A 19,468-nucleotide genomic window follows, 5' to 3' on the forward strand; every position below is an offset into this window, starting at 1 on the left:
GTTTTCTATCACTATAGATCTATCCTAAAATCTCACATAAATAGAATCATATAGTATGTATTCATGTCGGGCTTTGTTCATTTAGCTTAACATCTGTGAGTTTTTTCGATATTGTTGTGTATATAGTAGTTCAACTGTTTTAACTGCTGCATAGTATTCCATTGCATTCCAAATCCATTCTCCTAGTGAGAATGTTATTTGAATTGTTTCCAGTTTGACCTATCAAAAGTAGAGCTGCTATGAACATTCTTATAGAAAGCTTTTTCTAGACACATGCTTTTAATTACTGAGAGTGCAACTGCTGAGTCAAAAAGTAGGTGAATGTGTAATTTACAAGAAACCATCAAACTGTTTTCAAAGTGGTTGTACTGTTTTACACTCCTAACAGCAATGCTCCAGTTGTTCCATATCTTGGTACTGACAGTCCTTAACTTTAGCTATTCTAGTGAATGTAACATGATAAATGTATACACCTATGTAATCCCTACCTTATAAGCAAGATATAAAACATTTTTATCTCCCCAGAAAGTTCCCTTGTGACTCTGTAATCACTCCCACCATATTCTTACAGGTAACCAGCAATATGATTTCTATCACTGCAAATTGTGTTGTAGAATCTATAGTGACAAAAATGGTTTTAAATTGATTTCCTGATGACTAACAATGTTCAATACGTTTTCATGTGCTTTTGACCATATCTTTTCTGAAATATCTGTTTAAGTATTCTCCCCATATTTTAAATGGCCATCTGTCTTCTTTTGAGTTATTAGGATTTTGTTTTAAATAAATTCTGGATACAAGTCTTTTGTCAGAATACTTTCTCCCAGGTGTGGCTTGCCATTTAATTTTCTTGACAGTGTCTTAAAGAAAAGGAGCCTCTAAGTTTGATAAAATCTAATTTACCAATTTTCATCTTTTATAATTAGTAGTACTTCTTGTATTCAAAGTAAGGAAACTTTGCCCATCCTCATGTTGCAAAGCTTATTTTTGTAAGTTCATTTTAAGAAGGTCATTTTGATACATTTATTCTTCTATGATTCTTCTATGAAGATGTGAATCTCTGAAATGATAGTTTCTTTTGTCAAGTGCACCTCTTTCCTGAGAAAGTTTAAAGAACACAAAGATTCTCTAGAAATATCACAGAAATGCAGTGTCTTTATGATGTCATAACTAAATGAGAAGCTGAAATATAAAGTAAAACACTCCTACAGAAGTCATATCTGATCTTGTCTAGAAAACAGTTGGTTCAGTCTTTTAGTTGTTAAAATGCCTAGTGAACTTTTGTCACTGTATTTTTCCCTTCAAATGTAACCAAAATAAACTTTTAAAAGGTGGTCTCACAAAGTAACTAGAGTCTTCTAATTAATTTCAACATAGAAATCAATGCAAAAAGAACTATTAGTCAAACACATGATACGAAAGACAAGTGTATGTATTTATCTCTTTGCATTATTTTATAAACAATTATAAATGCAGAATTTCCTGTATATATTACATCCATATTCAAATATTATGTTTAAAGTACATTCTAAAGCCAAATAACAATAATATGAGAATTAAGACTAAAGATTTCAAGTTTACTACTTGAAATGTTTTGGGCTACTGAAGTATTTTCAGTTTTATACAATACCTTTTCTAAGAAGAACTCGACATTTAAAATTATAAAAAAATGAAAATAAAGACATAAAAGGAATCTTCAAAGGCAAATGTAAAAGATGTTTTTAAAAAGGCATAAAAAACAGATCCCTAAAATACAACTGACCTAAAATACGATTCAGATAAGGCATGGCATTCAATATTTCATCCACCACGTGCTCATTCCAATAATGCCCCACACCTTGTTTTTTTTTTTTTTTTTTTCCTGAGACGAAGTTTCACTCTTGTTGCCCAGGCTAGAGTCCAATGGCATAATCTTGGCTCACTGCAACCTCAGCCCCCTAGGTTCAAGCGATTCTACTGCCTCAGCCTCCCAAGTAGCTGGGATTACAGGCATCCGGCACCACACCCAACTACTTTTTGTATTTTTCGTAGAGACAGGATTTCACCATGTTGCACAGGCTGGTCTCGAACTCCTGACCTCAAGTGATCTGCCCGCCTCTGCCTCCCAAAGTGCTAGGATAACAGGCGTGAGCCACCGTGCCCAATCTCCTTATGTTGACTTTTGTCTCTGAACAAGATTCTCAGCACAGCTCTGCACCAGAATTATGATCACGTTGCTACAGTGCAGAGATGGTATATTCCAATTTTATGAATTAGAATTTAATATGATACTCTCAAAGGGCAATTACACTTTCAAAGATGAGACATCTATCTGAGAATTCATTCCCCGATAATGCACTAATAAATTAAGCAACTTGTATGAACTTTAAGTAACTTATTCTTTAGATAAATAAAATAAACATCTACTTTGAGGAAAGTTCAAATAGGCAATATCTAGCCTGTCATGTGAAAAAAAATTTTCTTCAGAAAACAAAGACAAAATTAGGAACAATTAAGAGAAAGACAACATTTCGAGACGATGAAAAGCCACATGAAAGCAAGCAGTGTTTCTATCTTGTCTTCCTGATTATTATAATCTGGAAAAGGCATAATATTTACCAGTCTATATAGTAAAAATCATAATTTACCAATTTTCTACCAACCTTAAAGATTTTCTACAACTTGGGTACGATAAACTTCTTCCTGGTCCAAATTGATGGTACAGAAACAATCTCTCATTTTGTGGGGTCCAAGATACGGCAATAAATTTTTTGCTTCACCTGTTGGCACAAAATTTGAAATTGTTATTAAATATCATGAACTGCTTCATACTAAGCCTTATATAGGATGACTTCAATCTGAAACAACATATTAATGTGGCACAGAAAAAAAAACACTAGTGATAAGAGAAAGATCAAGTTGGTCTAAAGGAGACTGGTAAGAGTGAAGGGAGGAGCTGTGTATAAAGTGACTTGAGGTTCCTTTTTATATTACGTAATTGCATCCCCACTCCTATGAAAGGGCAATCCCTCTACTTGTGCTCTCTATCCCATCCCACCAGTGCTACCTCAAGGACTTTACTCCACAATTAATCTTTCTTTCCTGAATCACCATTAATTTTCCTCTCTAGTGGATCATTCCCATCAGCATATAAACAACAATGGGAATTTCTCAACTTAAAAAAAAGCACACAAAAAGAAAAGAAAAAAAAACTTCTTAAAAGCATCATATTTAGTCATTGTCTCTTCTTTCTTACCTTCCATTTTTTCTTCAACCCTCTCCAAACAACTTCTGACCCCACCATGACACTAAAACTGCTCTAGCTGAGGACACTAATGCCTTCCACATTGCCAAATCAATGATCACTTCTCTATTTTCATCATATCCGGCCAGGCAGCATGATTTAACACAAATGAACATTAATATCCCTCCTTAAAATGCTCTCTTCTCTTGGCTTCCACAACACAGTATTTCTGACTTTTCTCCTACATCACTGGCTCTCTGCTGACTTCTCCCCCTCCCTACCTCTAAACATGCAATGCCTCAATTCCAGACCACCTTCTCTTCCTTCTCTTTGCCAACTCTGCAGTATATGGTGGTAATGTTGACGCCTCCCAGATCTGCAACACCAGGTCTAACCTCTCCTCAACAAACACTAGATGTGACTATTCAAGTGTCTCCTTGGATATCCAGTAGGCATTTCAAATTTAACAAGTCCCAGAAAAACCATCAGATTTCCTTCCCTAAAACATGCCCTTTCCCCAGCTTACCATTTTCCGCTCTTACTCTCACCATCCTCCTACTACTTTCCCAAACTCCCATACCCAGTTCCTTAGCAAATCCAGCAGACCTCCAAAATAAATCCCAAATCCAACCAGTTCTCTTTGCGTTGACTAGAATCACCAAGCCCAAGCCACCATAATCTTTTATTTGGGCAAACATGAGAGTTGCCTAACTGGTGCCCCTGCTTCCACTTTTGGCCCTCCTACAGTCCCTACAGTCCATTCTCCATCAAGCAGTGTGATATTTGAAACATATTCTTTAGGTTACTCACTCACTTCCCTCCTCCAATACCACACCATTTCACTTAGAATAAAATTATCGTTCTGTACCCCAGTCTACAAAGCCCTACTCAATGGTCTCTCTGATCTCTTCTCCTTCCCTTCCCCCAATCCCGGTCAGTGTTTACTTTTTTTTTCATTCATCAACTATGCCACATTATGTTCAAGTTTAGGGCTTTTATCTGGAATACCACACTCCTAGAGATCTTCAATGGCTAGCGCCTCATCATTCCGTCTCAGCTCAAATATCACTAACTCAGAGAAATCTTCCTTGACTATTCTATCTAAAGCACATAGTTCTGCTACCATATTCTATTTCTCCATTTTGTTTCTTTGATAGCACTGATAATTATCTAAATTTCTGTTCATTTTTACTTCAGTGTTTATTTTTTGGTTCCCTCATTCTTGAGGCCCGAGAACTTGTTCATCTTCAAGACCTTAAACAGTGATTGTCATACAGTAGACAGCTGAGAAATATTTGTTGAACGAATATTAAATAACCCAAAAAGTCTAGTTTTGAAGTTTTGAAGTTCTTTGATACTCTAGCTCAAAGGACATACACAAGTATGGGCGCTGAAATCAATACACCAGTTCCCTTATGCATCAGTTAGCATAAGGGAAACAGCATTACCCCAAGAACCATAAAACCAATATTCCTGTCTTACTCTGCTACTAAGTGGCTGTATGACTTCACACAAATCACTCAATCACAGCTTTCCTGATGAAGGTTTGGACTAGACAAACTCAAGCATCTTTCCGCTTATCAACTTTAAAGGCCATTCAAACCAATATATTTTTGAGAAGTCTATTAGAAACCTAAGCAGCACCTATAAAAAAAACTCAGTAAACAAATTATTTATAAAATTAAAATAAGAAAACCAATGGAATAGTACCAGTAAGATACTTATTAAATCTGTCACTGAAAGATTTTTTTCAAAAATAAAGTTACCACTAAACAGAATAAACAAATTTATGTCCATCTCAAGTCAGAATTGAGGAATCTAACCTTTTAAATGATTAATTTAATTAATTGCCTAAAACGGGTTAGTCCTTACAAACAAGCCAGGTCCCTAAGAAAAATAATCTATGTCTCAACCTGTATTCATCTGTTTTCCTCTTCCTCCAAAGAGCAGTTATTCCTCTTCTCATCCAAAGCTCATCCATTTACTGTGCTCTCTCTACCCCATTCCCTCTTACTCCCTCCAGGACACTGTCTAGAAATTCTATTTTCATTACTCTCAACCTTCCTGTCCTTCAGCCTCTCCTTTTTCTTTGACATCTCCCTTCTGCATAATTTAGACTTTTTTTAAAAAACAAAAGTCCAACTAGCTTATGATACAGGACCTAAAATATAAAAAATCTGGAATTAGATCATAATAATTCTCTACTTAATAAATATGCTCCATATATAATTGGGAGAATTTAAAACACTAAATAACTGTCCCTGAACATATTTCTGTTTCATTCACGTAAGTGCAGTTTTGAGAAAACAATATTAAATAAATCTAAATCTACACATACTCTACACTTCCCTCTCCCTTTTAAGAGAGAGACAATGAGGTTATTTTGTCTGAAGAATCCAATGAACCTGACATTATCAGGTATTTATCTAGAATAAAGACGTAGGCTCTATGTAATATGAAAAAAACGTACCAAGCATCACTTCCTATAAAAGCAGTTATCATAATCTGTACTTCTTAAATATCCACCACTGACTGAAGTTCAAATAAACTTTGTTGAAAGTTAATTCATCTAATCAATGCCCGGCTCAACAATCAATTGTACAAATATGTTAAGTCGGCTACTGTAACTCCAAACTATAGTAGTGATTAATTGGCATTTTATAAACAACATAATCAAAAATGAAGTCATGGTTACAGATATAATAAGAGTAATGTTGTACCTATTATATCTCTAAGCATAAAGAGAATATGTTAAGAGCCACACTTTACATCAAGCTACACAAAAAGACAAAAGTGAAGAACTTTGGAAGATTGTGTGTGGTATTTGTTCAGGGCCTCACGAACTCCGGCCAATTCTGGTACATAAATGAGCATGTGCCTTGAACCAAAAAAAAAAATCTATTGCCAAATTTCTTGAAAACTTGTTCTATAATCTCTGCTTTCAAGTGTTCCCTTCAACTCACAGCCTAAACCTGCAACTTGCCTTCTTATCCTACTTCTCTACTTCTTGTTTAGAACCTTGAGGAACACTAACAGGCTGGGCACAGTGGTCATGCCTGTAATCCCAACACTTTGGGAGGCCAAGGTGGGCAAACCGCTTGAGCACAGGATTTTGAAACTGCCTTGGCAACATGGTGAGACCCCATCTCTACTAAAAATACAAAAAATTAGCCAGGCATGGTGGTGCATGCCTGTGGTCCCAGCTACTTGAGAGGCTGAGGTGTGAGGATGGCTTGAGCCCAGGGGATGGCAGTGGCAGTGAGCGGAGACTGTGCCACTGCACTCCAGCCTGGGACAAACAAGCAAGACTCTGTCTCAATAGTAAACAAACAAACAAACAAACAAAAAAACACTAATATTAAATGCCCAAATCATATCACTGCTTTTCAGTCCCACCTTATTTGACCACTCTTCATTATTTGACAACACTAACCTTTCCTCAGCTCAAGTAACCTCTTATGAGGGTTTTTCTTATACTCCCTCTTTTGGGCTTTTTATCCACTAACCACATCTTAAATGTGAGGAAACTTTTGGTACCCACAGACCACTTAATTCATCATAGAGGTGAAGGACAAATTTTAGTTGTTTTTTAAATGTTGTCATTATAAAACAATAAAAATATACAAAGAAACAAATGAGTTTCTCAACACTGTTTGATGGTATTATTTACAAACTTTCTCAACTTATCTATAGCCTGTTTAATAACAGCCAACCTTAAGGAGAATCAGGTTCTAAACCTGCAGTAAATATGGTAGATTACTGTTCAACATCCATTTCAACCTCCTTCAGTGTATGTCTTCCTGTACTGCAGAGAAGAGAAAGTTAAAAAATACATTTCCCAGCCTCTCTTGTGGCTAGAGTTATAAATGTGATTTAAGTTCCACCAATCAGATGCACTCACTAGAAATTTTAAGGACAGAAGAGAAGGGAGGTTGAGTTTGGATTGCTTCTACTAGCAAACATTGTCATGGAGATGTTCATGTTCTGCAGCAGTATTTGTAGAAGTCCTAGTATTCAATCACAGGTTTCATGAATATTTAAAAAGGCACAAGGCATCTATTCTGCAGTACAGGTTGTGGTAGGCAGGACTTGGCTCTAGGGCCAGAAACAACAACGGCTTACTGATGAAGGTGGCGGCTTGCTAATGGCTATTTCCTAATAGTAGCAGACTCCTGATCATGGCAGAGGTCGCAAGGTTCTAAGATAGGCATCTAAAAGTTACAGTTTCACAATTCTGCACAAGCCTTTCTGATCCTAAAAGAGGCAATAACTCTCTTGGTAGTCCAGATGCAACGTGGCTTTTTCTAGATCTAGAGTCTGTTTCTTCAGTCTTGCCAACAATTCTACAAGCCACTTAAAATTTTTTATTAAATCTCTTTCTGTTTAAACTAACTAGAATTGACGCTCTAACCTAATCTCAATTCTTTTCTAACCTTTGTTTCCAACAAATTAGAAAATCCCAACTTGAGTTACTGGTCATCATGGTTGGGTAAATCCACCAGCCACACGTGGCTATCTGGATCAAACATGGACCCAGAAATTACAAAGCAATTTTTCACTGAAAATTATTTTCATTGTTCTATCAGATAGTGAGTTGAATAGCAGCACACTTAAAAAGGGAATCCTTTAACTTGGGAAATGGATCTTACCTCTATATATAGCTGTATCTACCTTCACAAAATATTTCTTCATCTTCTGTAGCATTTGGATAAAATTTTAAAACTATATTCAATAATACAGTATCATATTTTCATGAATTTGGAGTGCCAAATTCTTTTCTTTTTTTTTTCTTTTTGAGACAGGGTCTTGCTCTGTCGCCCAGGCTGGAGCGCAGTGGCACAATCATGGCTCACTGCAGCCTCGCTTTCCTGGACTCATGTGATTCTGTCACCTCAGCCTCCCAAGTAGCTGGGACTACAGATGCACACCACTAGGACCGACTGATTTGCTTTGTATTTTATGGAAAGACAGGGTTTTGCCATGTTGCCTAGGCTGCTCTTGAAGTCCTGGGTTCAAGAGATCTGCCTGCCTTGGCCTCCCAAAGTGCTGGGATTATAGGGGTGAGCTACTATGCCCGGCTGGGAGTGCCAAATCCAAATTCTTAACATTCAAATCATATGCACCATTTTGGGTGTCTCTATTTTATCCTTAAATTCACAAATCATAGTTTGACCCTAAATTAGTAAGAATAAAGTATTCAAGAAATTCAATGTATTGCTAAGATATGACACAAGAAAAGCCAGCTGAAATAATAAAAATGGTTTTTACTTACATTTGAATGAAAGGAAGAAATGTTTTTATAGTTCATACCTCATTTCAAAAATTCTGTGCATGTGGAGTACTGCAATATGCAAAAGCAGACATTTGTCCCTCACAGGCAGATACACTGTTCCTACAGCAAACAGTATAGATTTGATTGTATGTACAACTGTCACTATTTCCTTCAATAAATAAATCAAGATCAGAAGATATATCAATGACAGCCAACTGTTCCTCTATGAAGAAAGGAGGTTGACATTCAAGTACAATTTGTTTTATTCTGTAACATCTTTTCTTGTTGAATTCATAACTGGTACTCCTTAAGCACTTTTTGAGTGTACATTATGACTTACAACATAACTGTTAACTAATTTTTTAAAGTCTTCTTTCCTAAAGGGTGGATTTTCAAAGACAAACAGAAGAATCCTCCACTGGGCATTTCTTCTCTTTCACAAATGTTCTGCAAGTATGCCAAGAACATCTTCCCACTATACATCAATGATTTTGTCCAAACATAAAATGAAATATCCTCTTGCCCACAAGTGATAGTAATTGTTTTTCTACATCATACATATTTTCCTACAACATCATACATATCTTAAAATGCTGTGTTTAGCTTTGATACTCAACCTTCCCATTGTTGCTAGAGTTACCTTTTTAATACGTACACACACACACACACACATATAAATAAATATAAATAAAACATCCCTTGCTCAGAAGTCTTCAATGACTCACACTATTTCCCACTGCCCACTCGGCAGGATAAAATCTAAAATTCCTTAGTCTGGCACAAAAACCCTCCATCCCTCCATGATCAGGTGCTATCTACTACATGTTCAGCCTCATGTAGTTCATCTTTACCCCCACAAATTATGCTATAGCAGTACTATACTTTTAGTTCCTTGAACACACTGTTCTCTCATGCCTCTGTGTATCTGCAATGCTATTTTCTTTGTAGGAAATGCCCTACCTGTTTTTCCCTCCAAAGAGCTCTGCTTAAGGGCATCTTTGTAAAGTCTTCCTCAATTCCTAGGTAGTCATGTCACTCTTTCCCATGTGTTTCTACTGTACCTTGTATTTTTACTACAGTGATCATACTGTTTTGTACTTGTTGCATTTCATTCTACAAATATTTACTAAGTGCCTAAACACATGAGGCACTGTTTTAAGTGCTGGGGCTATAACAGTGAATAAAAACAGGTCTCTGCCCATACGAAACTGTTGTACAATATATACAGGGACGACAAATACCACAAACTCTTAAATAAGCACATAGTATTTATTGCCATGGAAGAAATAAATATTTATTGCTATTCCAGAAAACAAAGCAGGTTAAGAGAGTTAGGGAATGGCAGGCCCAGAGGGTAGAGACAGGGAGGAGGTCAATGTTATTTTATATAGTGAAGCAGGGAAGGCCTTTCAATTAAAATATTTAAGCAGATACCTGAAGGAAGTCATTGAGGGTATAAGCCATATACCTGGGGAAGCTAGGGGAAGGAGATGGACAGGCAGAAAGAATAAAATGTGCGAAGTCCCTGAGAAAGGATAGTTTGGTATACCGGAGGAGTAGCAAGGAGGGCAGTATGGCTATAAAGCAATAAGCAAAGTGGGGAGAGGGAGGAGACAGTACGAGACGGAGTAAGGATATGGGAGGAGGCAGGTTAAATAAGGTCTTACAGGCACTGGAAAGTCTTAGGCTTTTTTGTGTGTATGAGATGGTAAGGTTTTGAAGGATTTTGAGCATAAAAATGGCAAGATTTTTTGTTTTAGAATCAATGCAGAGGGGAAAGATAGAAGCAGGTGACTAGATAGGAGGCTACCACAGTAATCTCAATTAGCGAAAACTTGCAGGTCGGGGAGGGGCAGAGCAGATACGGGTCTAGAGAGGATGGGTCATTTGGGCATGTATTTTGAAGATGGAGCCAACAGGATTTACTGTAGGGTGTGAGAAATAGAGGAGTCAAGAATGACTTCTAAGAGTTTTAGTCTGAGCAGCTGGATGAATAGAGATGCTATTTCTATGGATAGAGCCTCTTATTGCGGATCAAATTCAAGAGACTGTATTGAATATTAAATCTGAAATGCCTTATACAACCAAGTGCAGGCAATCTGTCCAATGACAAAGGGTCCTGGATAGAGATAAAATTTGAGAATCATCAGTAAGTACATAAAATTTACAAAACCAAGAGACAATACAAAATCACAATTGGAGCACATATAGAAAAGAAATTTGAAGACTGAGCCTCAGGGCTCTCTAACGTTTTGGGTGGTAAAGATGAGACACAACCAAGCAAAGGCAGTTTGGTTGTCTCTTCACTGAACTATAAACTTCTTGAGGAAAGGGACCAATTCTTAGCACCATCCTTAGCATATAATATATAAAGAAACAGCTGCTGAACAAGTATCAATGAGTGTATATAACTTTGGCATGGGCAAAAAAGAGGTTCCAATACCATATCACAAACCATAAAATTGTACGTAAGCTTCTTTTCTCCATTTCATGTAGGTTGATCTATGTGAACTACTCCAAAGATTTTTTAAAAGTCTCCTTTATACAGTTACCAAAAGCATTTAAAGAATCTTTATAGTATTAATACAGAGACATTTTGAAAATAAATACCCATCAAGCTACCAATGAGTTTCTTCACAGAATTGGAAAAAACGGCTTTAAAGTTCATATGGAACCAAAAGAGCCCGCATTGGCCAAGACAATTCTAGGCAAAAGACAAGCTGGAAGCATCACGCTACCTGGACTTCAAACTTACTAACAAGGCTACAGTAACCAAACAGCATGTCTGGTACCAAAACCAGAGATATAGACCAATGGAACAGAACAGAGTCCCTCAGAATTAATACCACACAAGCTACAGCCATCTGATCTTTGACAACCTTGAGAGAAACAAGAAATGGGGAAAGGATTCCCTATTTAATAAGTGGTGCTGGGAAAATTGGCTAGCCCATAAGGTAGAAGGCTGAAACTGGATCCTTTCTTTACTCTTATACGAAAATTAATTCAAGATGGAATTAGAGACTTAAATGTTAGACCTAATTACCATAAAAACCTAGAAGAAAACCTAGGTAGTACCATTCAGGACATAGGCATTGGCAAGGACTTCATGTCTAAAAACACTCAAAAGCCTAACGGCAGCGAAAGACCAAAATTGACAAATGGGATCTCATTAAACTAAAGGAGCTTCTGCACAGCAAAAGGGGGGCGGGGTAACTACCATCAGAGTGAACAGGCACCTACAGAATGGGGGAGAAACATTTTTGCAATCTATCCCATCTGACAAAGGGCTGATATCCAGAACTTACAAAGAACTCAAACAAAATTTACAAGAAAAAAACAAAACACCCCATCCAAAAAGTGGCCAAGGATATGAACAGACATTTCTCAAAAGAAGACTTCATACAGCCAACAGAACATGCAAAAATGCTCATCATCACTCCCCATCAGAGAATGCAATCAAACCACAATGAGATCCCATCCCACACCAGGTAGAATGGCAATCATTAAAAAGTCAGGAAAACAGGTGTGGAGAAGATATGGAGAAATTAGGACACTTTTACACTGTTGGATGGGATTGTAAAACTAGTCAACCATTGTGGAAGACAGTATGAGCGATTCCTCAAGGGATCAGAACTAGAAATACCATTTGACCCAGCATCCCATTACTGGGTATATACCCAAAGGATTATAAATCATGCTGCTTATAAAGACACATGCACAGTATGTTTATTGCAGGCACTATTCACAATAGCAAGACTTGAATCAACCCAATGTCCATCTGTGACAGACTGGATTAAGAAAATGTGGACATATATACCATGGAATATATGCACCATAAAAAAAGTTTATGAGTTTGCATCCTTTGTAGGGACTGGATGCAGCTGGAACCATCATTCTTAGCAAACTATCACAAGAACAGAAAACCAAACCACCACAATGTTCTTCACTCATAGGTAGGGGAACTGGAACAATGACAATCAACTTGGACTCTGGAAGGGACCATCACCACACCGGGCCTATCATGGGAGCGGGGAGAGGGGGAGGGATTGCATTGGGAGTTATAACCTGACTATAAATGACAATTGATGGGTGGGACGAGTTGATGGGTTCAGCACACCACATGGGCACAGATATCATATGTAAACAAACCTTGCACGTTCATGCAACATGTACCCTAGAACTTAAAGTATAATAATAATAATAATAATAATAAAGAAAATAAATAAACCAGTGCTGAAGTTCACATTCAAATATTTACTGAGTGTCTACTGAGTTGCTAGGATATGACAGTGAGCAAAACAGACAAAAAGTCTGTGTCCTTATTAGGCTAAGACACATGAAGAGATCAACAATAAATAAGTAAGTAAAAATGTATGGCCTAATACTAATAAGTATGTGCATCACAAGAAATGAGGTAGCTCAAGGAAGGCTTCATTGAGAAAGTAACTCCTGCATAAATACCTGAAAAAAGAAGAGAGACATGTAACTATAGAAAACAGCAGCTTTTAGAAATTGTTGAAAAGTAAATAGTTGGCCGGGTGCGGTGGCTCACGTCCGTAATCCCAGCACTTTGGGAGGCCAAGGCAGGCAGATCACGAGGTCAGGAGATCGAGACTATCCTGGCTAACATGGTGAAATCCCGTCTCTACTAAAAATAAAAAAAAAATTAGCCGGGCGTGGTTGTGGGTGCCTATAGTCGCAGCTACTCGGGAGGCAGAGGTTACACAGTGAGCCAAGATCACGCCACTGCACTCCAGCCTGGGAGACAGAGCGAGACTCCACCTCAAAAAAAAAAAAAAAAAAAAAAAAGTAAATAGTTTAAAGCATGAAGATAAACACCATCAAATCAAAACTGATAAGATTAACAGAAATGGAAAAACAGCCAACTCTCTATGTACAAGATCAATGATTCTAGGTAACAGTCATCAGACAGTAAATTCAAATCCTACTATATAAATTTTATCTAGGACAAAAATTCCAGTATCAGGCTACTATCAAAGGTAGAGATTCTGGTATATATGCTTCTGTTCATGTATGTGAGTATATACATATGTGCCTATGTGGATGTTTGAGGATTATGTGCATGCATTTATACCTGTAGGTTTGCATGTATGTTTCTGTATGTCCTAGGGGAGGACACTACAGGGATAAGACAGAAAAGAAGATAAAGATTTATTAAGTAGTTAGATACTCCAAGACAGTGTTAAATATTTTCTCAAATGTTTCATTTGATTGGTACAACAACCCTGTGAGATAAACATTACTACTCCCTTTCAAAAATTAAGAAAAAAAAATTCAGCTACATAGCTGGTAAGGTTATCTGGCATAAATCAAACTCCAAAGCCTAGAGTCTTTCCATTCAACTCTTAAGGTCTTTCTGAATACAGCAGTGCTAAGAAACTATTCCCATCTGAAAGAGATATACTAGGTTCAGGTCTACTTCAAGGTTACCTTAAGTACAAGGGTAGGAGCCAACATGGGTCCCAGTGGGATTAACCCCCTAGAAAAACTGCAAAGGGCCAGGGTCCTGGACAAGATGATCCAACGTTAAGGATTATTTGGGGTGAGAGAAAGCCAAATCACAGTAATAGCTACCACTTACTGAATAAATTAATACATGTATTACACACAGATTTTTCATGGACTTCATATGTATTATTTTACTTAATCTTCACAATAACTCTTCCGAATGATATATATTTTCAAAATACAGAAATTGGGGATCGGAGGGTAACATTCCAGAAGGAAGGCATAACGTGAACAAGTTCTGGAGGGTGGCAACAAGAAGAGCACCATCGAGGAGGCAGTGAATAGTACAAACTGACTAAAGCATAAAGAGAGATGAAGGGGGAATAAGAGGGAGAAAGATTATAAAGGAAGGCTATTATCAAACAGAGAACCTAAAATGTCAAGCTAAGGTTTAACTTTATTCAGTAGGCAACAAGGGTCACCAAAAGTTTCTATGTGGTTCATATTTCAGGAAAAGTACTTCAGGAAAAGTAATCTGACAGTTTGAAGAACCTACCTACATTAAGGTAACAAAGGGAGATTGGAGGAAAGAAAAAATAGAAGAGTTACTATAGAGACAAAATGCACAGAATTTGGCATTAACTGACTTGAATGACTCAGATATAATGTTCTAATACAGATTGAATATCCCTTATCCGAAATGCTTAGGACCAGAAGTATATTTCAGATTTCAAGTGTTTTTACATTTTGAAATTTTGCATTATATATATATACCAGTTGTGCATCCCATATCCAAAAATCTGAAATTCTCCAATGAGTATTTCCTTTGAGAATCGTGTTGGTGCTCAGTTTTGCATCCTGGAGCATTTGTGATTTTGGACTTTGGGATTTGGAATGCTCAACCAGTAATAGAAGTATCAACCTAAACAGAAGAGTAGAACTTCAAATGATGAAAAGATATAAAATATGCACATTTTGTCATTTGCACTCACCACAACAACAAAAAAAAGAGAAAGAATGAACCTAATGCACACTTAAAAATATGATATAGTCTCTGGTGTTGACTAGTTTAGAGTAAAATTAAAATGCTGTTGTGCCATCTAGTTACACATAAATAAGACAACCCTACATAATGGTAATATACCATAAGGTCTGAAATTTTCTTCTAAAGTTTAACTTCAATTTTTGCAACATGATAAAAGGTATGCATAATTATAAAAACATATACAGTACTGGTATACTACAGCAAGTTAAACGAATGCATTACAGAGGCAGACATCTGTGTTTCAACATGAACTTTGCATTTAACTATCTGTATGTCCTTATTCGCAACCTCCTATGTAAAAATAGGTAACTATAATGCTTCAAGATTGTTGTGAGCATTAACTAAGGTAAAGCGCTTGGCACAATGCCTAAGACAGAGTAAATATTCAATGCATAGTAACTATTAGTGCCCTTTCCTGGCCAGAAATTCTTAAAAATTAGCATCTATATACAATTCCCTTCATCTAAGCCATCAGCTCCTGACCGAAGATAACCTGTAATGTAACAACTGGGTATAACAGAGGAGGTCATTTTTAAAAAATGAGTCCTTTGTTACAGAATCCATGCATTTCTATTATAGGAAATACATGGTAACATGTCCAACCTTTATACCTCAAGCTCCACATCTCTAAAATGAGGATACAAATCTGGGGTTGGCTAGCCAGAGATTTGTTTGGCCTGCACGGTATTTAAAAAATAATTTGTGACCATCTAGAAACTGAGCGCTAACAATAAATAAATTTGTATTTCTGGTTTCTCTTTAATAATCAAAATCTGGCAAAATGATTTTGAGTGGAAACTGCAGACAGGTGTATCTTACTAAATCATAATAATCTCCGCTGGGCTTTACTGCATTATACCTGGTCTGTGTATATTTGAGCTTGCAACTCCTTAGCCAGTTAATCTCCTAGGTTCTCCATAGCTCTAAGATCTGAGAGACAACCCTTGAAATTTAAAAAGCACAGAGAAACACTGATTTCTAATGTTTTCAGATATTACTACTTATTGCCAGTTTAACCTTATGAACACTACAAGAACTGGATATACATGTAAGTACGAATACTCCAGTACATTTCTATCAAATAAGTTATCCATTAAGAAAATTATGAAAAGATAACTTTATGAGTATCACTATCGCTCATGTTAGAGCCAACGCTTAACTGAGCACAAAATGCCAGGCAGCATACCAAGTCATTTAACCTTTTCACAACCACGCTATATGATTAGTAAAACTACTATTCCTAATTTGTAGACAAGGAAGCTGAGACTCAGAGAGGTTAAGTGATTACTAGAAAAGTAGCAGAAAACCATGCTTTAAACATGCTACCTTAGCCTTTATCATTCAATCAGTTTTCACACACTTAAAAAATATTTTGTATATAATAAATAAATCTTACAAAAGACAAAAACACTCCCATTGATTTATCTTTAACCGTTCTGAATAGAGAAAGGAAGAGAAGAACTGCCTTTATCACACATGACCTTCCAAAGAGTCTCAAATTTACCCCCTTCAGAGTACATCAGATTGCAGAAGGTGTATGAAGAAACAAAAATTAAAAAAGGAGGGGGGAGTGTCAAGAACTACTGAAAAGATAAAAGTTATGTAGCTGTTATTTCCCTCCTTAGTGGCTCCTTAATTGACATCTTTAAAACACCACTGGAAAGTTACACATTTGTGATACTAATTAGACATAGAACGAGAAATGGTACCAACAGGCATATGGTGACTGCTGGAATATCTACCAGTAAGCAGAGTTTTCCAGTGCATAAATTAACATGGTGAGATAACTAACTTGTCAAGCAATCTTCCTCTCTCCTGTCAAATGACTTGTATCTGTAAAATAATCCAAGATTCTATAATCCCACTCAATTGGTAATCTTTAAAAAATCAACACATTGGCCGGGCATGGTGGCTCATGCCTGTAATGCCAGCACTTTGGGAGGCTGAGGTGGGTGGATCACGAGGTCAGGAGATCGAGACCATCCTGGCTAACATGGTGAAATGCCGCCTCTACTACTGGGCATGGTGGTGCACGCCTGTAGTCCCAGCTACTCCGGAGGCTGAGGTAGGAGAATTGTTGAACCTGGGAGGCAGAGGTTGCAGTGAACTGAGATTGCACCACTGCACTCCAGCCTGGTGACAGAGCGAGATTCCGTCTCAAAAAAAAAAAAAAAAAAAAAAAAATCAACACATTAAATAACTCCTACCAGAAATCTGCTTCTGCCTAAGAACAAGGCACTATGATAAAATGAGGTAGTACCAATGAGCAAACACTTGAGTGGGCACAGGACTCTAGGAATATGACACAGTTTGGGTGGCTAGCCTAGACTCAGTGAAGCAAAGAACTGTTTTTGTGTGTGCGTGTGTGGCTACAAAACCTGAACTATATATAAGTACAATTCCACATAAACAAGACAATCCTATATAATGGTAATATATCACAAGGATTTTTGTGGGTATAAAACCTGAACTATATGTAAGTACAATTACACATAAATAAGACCATGGCTAGTGACAAGACAAGTCAAAGTAAACGCATAAATACTATTGCGACTCCTCAGTGGTAAAGTCCGCAGAACATAATCAGGGGCTAGTTGCTGCATAGAAGTTATGTGCACAATAACTATCATACAGTTATCTACATTGCTATCATATTAATCACTTCTGACTGAAGCTTAGTCTAGAATAAGAAGTTAGGAAACTACTATACACGAAAAGGCAAGTTTCACAAGGTATTGCCAGGAAGTGTCTATGGGGTTATATAGATACGTCACCAAGTTGCAGGCAGGATCTTCCTGTGGTTTGCTTTGCCCACTTCCGGTTTCAGTTTTGAATGTGTGCTGGTCTCCAAGCTCCCTACAGGCCCCTTTCTCAAGTGGCAAACCAAACTCTGAAGTACATATGGTAGGAATCTCTTCTGGGCTAAGCCAATGGTACCTATAGCTACATGAAGCTGAGCAAGACTACTAAGGTGACCAAGAGAGCCTGGTATGGCAAATGAAAGGAAGGCACAAAGCCAGGTGCTGGCAGAACTCAGGGCTACACGGACAGGCTATATATGGGATATGGCTGTTACTTCTGGTAACAGCATCCAGGGAGCCAAAACAGGACTCATATTGATCTTGCCCAGCCCCCCCAAAAAAAGACACCCAGACACATAAAGAAGTCGCACCCATGAGCGTACAAAGGTGTGTATGTGTATGTATGTGTGCAAACACATTCAAGAACCACTCAAAAGTACATACAAACCCACATAAGCAGTTAGGCAGCTAAAATAATTATATTCGTGAACCCCCAAAACGGGCCAGAAGATAAATTCTTATAGCAATCAAACATCATAATTTTACTGCATATCCATTACATTAGACCATAGCCAATTTAGGAGTAATTATCAACTTCCTGACAATATAAATGTACTCATCAATTCCCTCCAATATATCATCTGACAAGCAGCTTTGTAAAGAAAGGGATGTGGGCTTTGGTAACATAAAGACTTTCTGAAAACTTGGCTCTGCTGCCTTATAGTCCTGAGCAAGTAACCTCTGTCTGTTGCTTCCTCTCTAAAATAGGAATAACAATCTTCTTCATTAAATTGGATTACATGAAATATTTTGCAAAGTATCCTAACACAGTATCTGGAAACCAGTAAATACTCAATAAACATTAGTTCACCCTATCTACCAAGAATATTTTATATAAAACCGTAAAATTCAAAACTAAAATTCTGTACCACTCACACAAATGTCATATTTTAAAGGATCAAAATTTTTCAGACCCCTTTTACCACATTTCTCTGAAACAATGTATTAAATGTTTAAAAAGTTTTTCTAACATAAACAACTAGTCAAACAGGCAAAGTTCGTAAGAATTTGCTGTATTATTCTTACTTTTCTTTTTTTTTTTTTGAGACAGGGTCTCACTTTGTCACCCAGGCTGGAGTGCAGTGGTGCGACCTCTGCTCACTGCAGCCTCAACCTCCTGGGTTCAAGTGATTCTCTGGCCTTAGCATTCCAACTATTAATAGCTAGGGCTAAAGACACAGACCACTATGCCACTATGCCTGGCTTTTTTTTTTTTTTTTTTTTTGGTAGAAACGGGGTTTTGCCATGTTGCCCAGGCTGGTCTCAATCAAACTCCTGAGCTCAAGCCATCCACCGCCACCCCCACCCCCCACCTATTCTTACAATTTGTAAGTTTGAAATTATATCAAAAGTTACCAAAAAAACTTAACAGAAAAGTTGACTTTATTTCTTCTTTACGCACTCAAAATGTTACAAAACCTAACATTTGATTACTCTTGTTTTTGCAGATAGAATAGTCTTCCAAAGTAGAGCAAGAGAGACCGGTACAGCTTAAGATTAACACTGTATCAAGTTCATTTATATAAAGAGTTACTTTTGATAATAATATATAAATATACTCCCTATAGGAAATTAAACCATTACAGGTAAGGTTACCT

At 37.2% G+C, this 19,468-nt stretch overlaps 1 protein-coding gene across 1 annotated transcript in view; it reads right to left on the minus strand.

Moving 5' to 3' along the window:
• RASA2 (RAS p21 protein activator 2) overlaps positions 1 to 19,468 on the minus strand; it is a 137,771-nt gene that overhangs the window by 98,958 nt on the left and 19,345 nt on the right. Inside the window, 1 exon segment of the mRNA XM_017862366.1 lies at positions 2,639 to 2,759. Coding sequence (XP_017717855.1) covers positions 2,639 to 2,759 — 121 coding nt within the window.

This window comes from Rhinopithecus bieti, unplaced genomic scaffold, assembly GCF_001698545.2.
Source record: "Rhinopithecus bieti isolate Rb0 unplaced genomic scaffold, ASM169854v2 scaffold_2654, whole genome shotgun sequence".
NCBI lineage: Eukaryota > Metazoa > Chordata > Mammalia > Primates > Cercopithecidae > Rhinopithecus > Rhinopithecus bieti.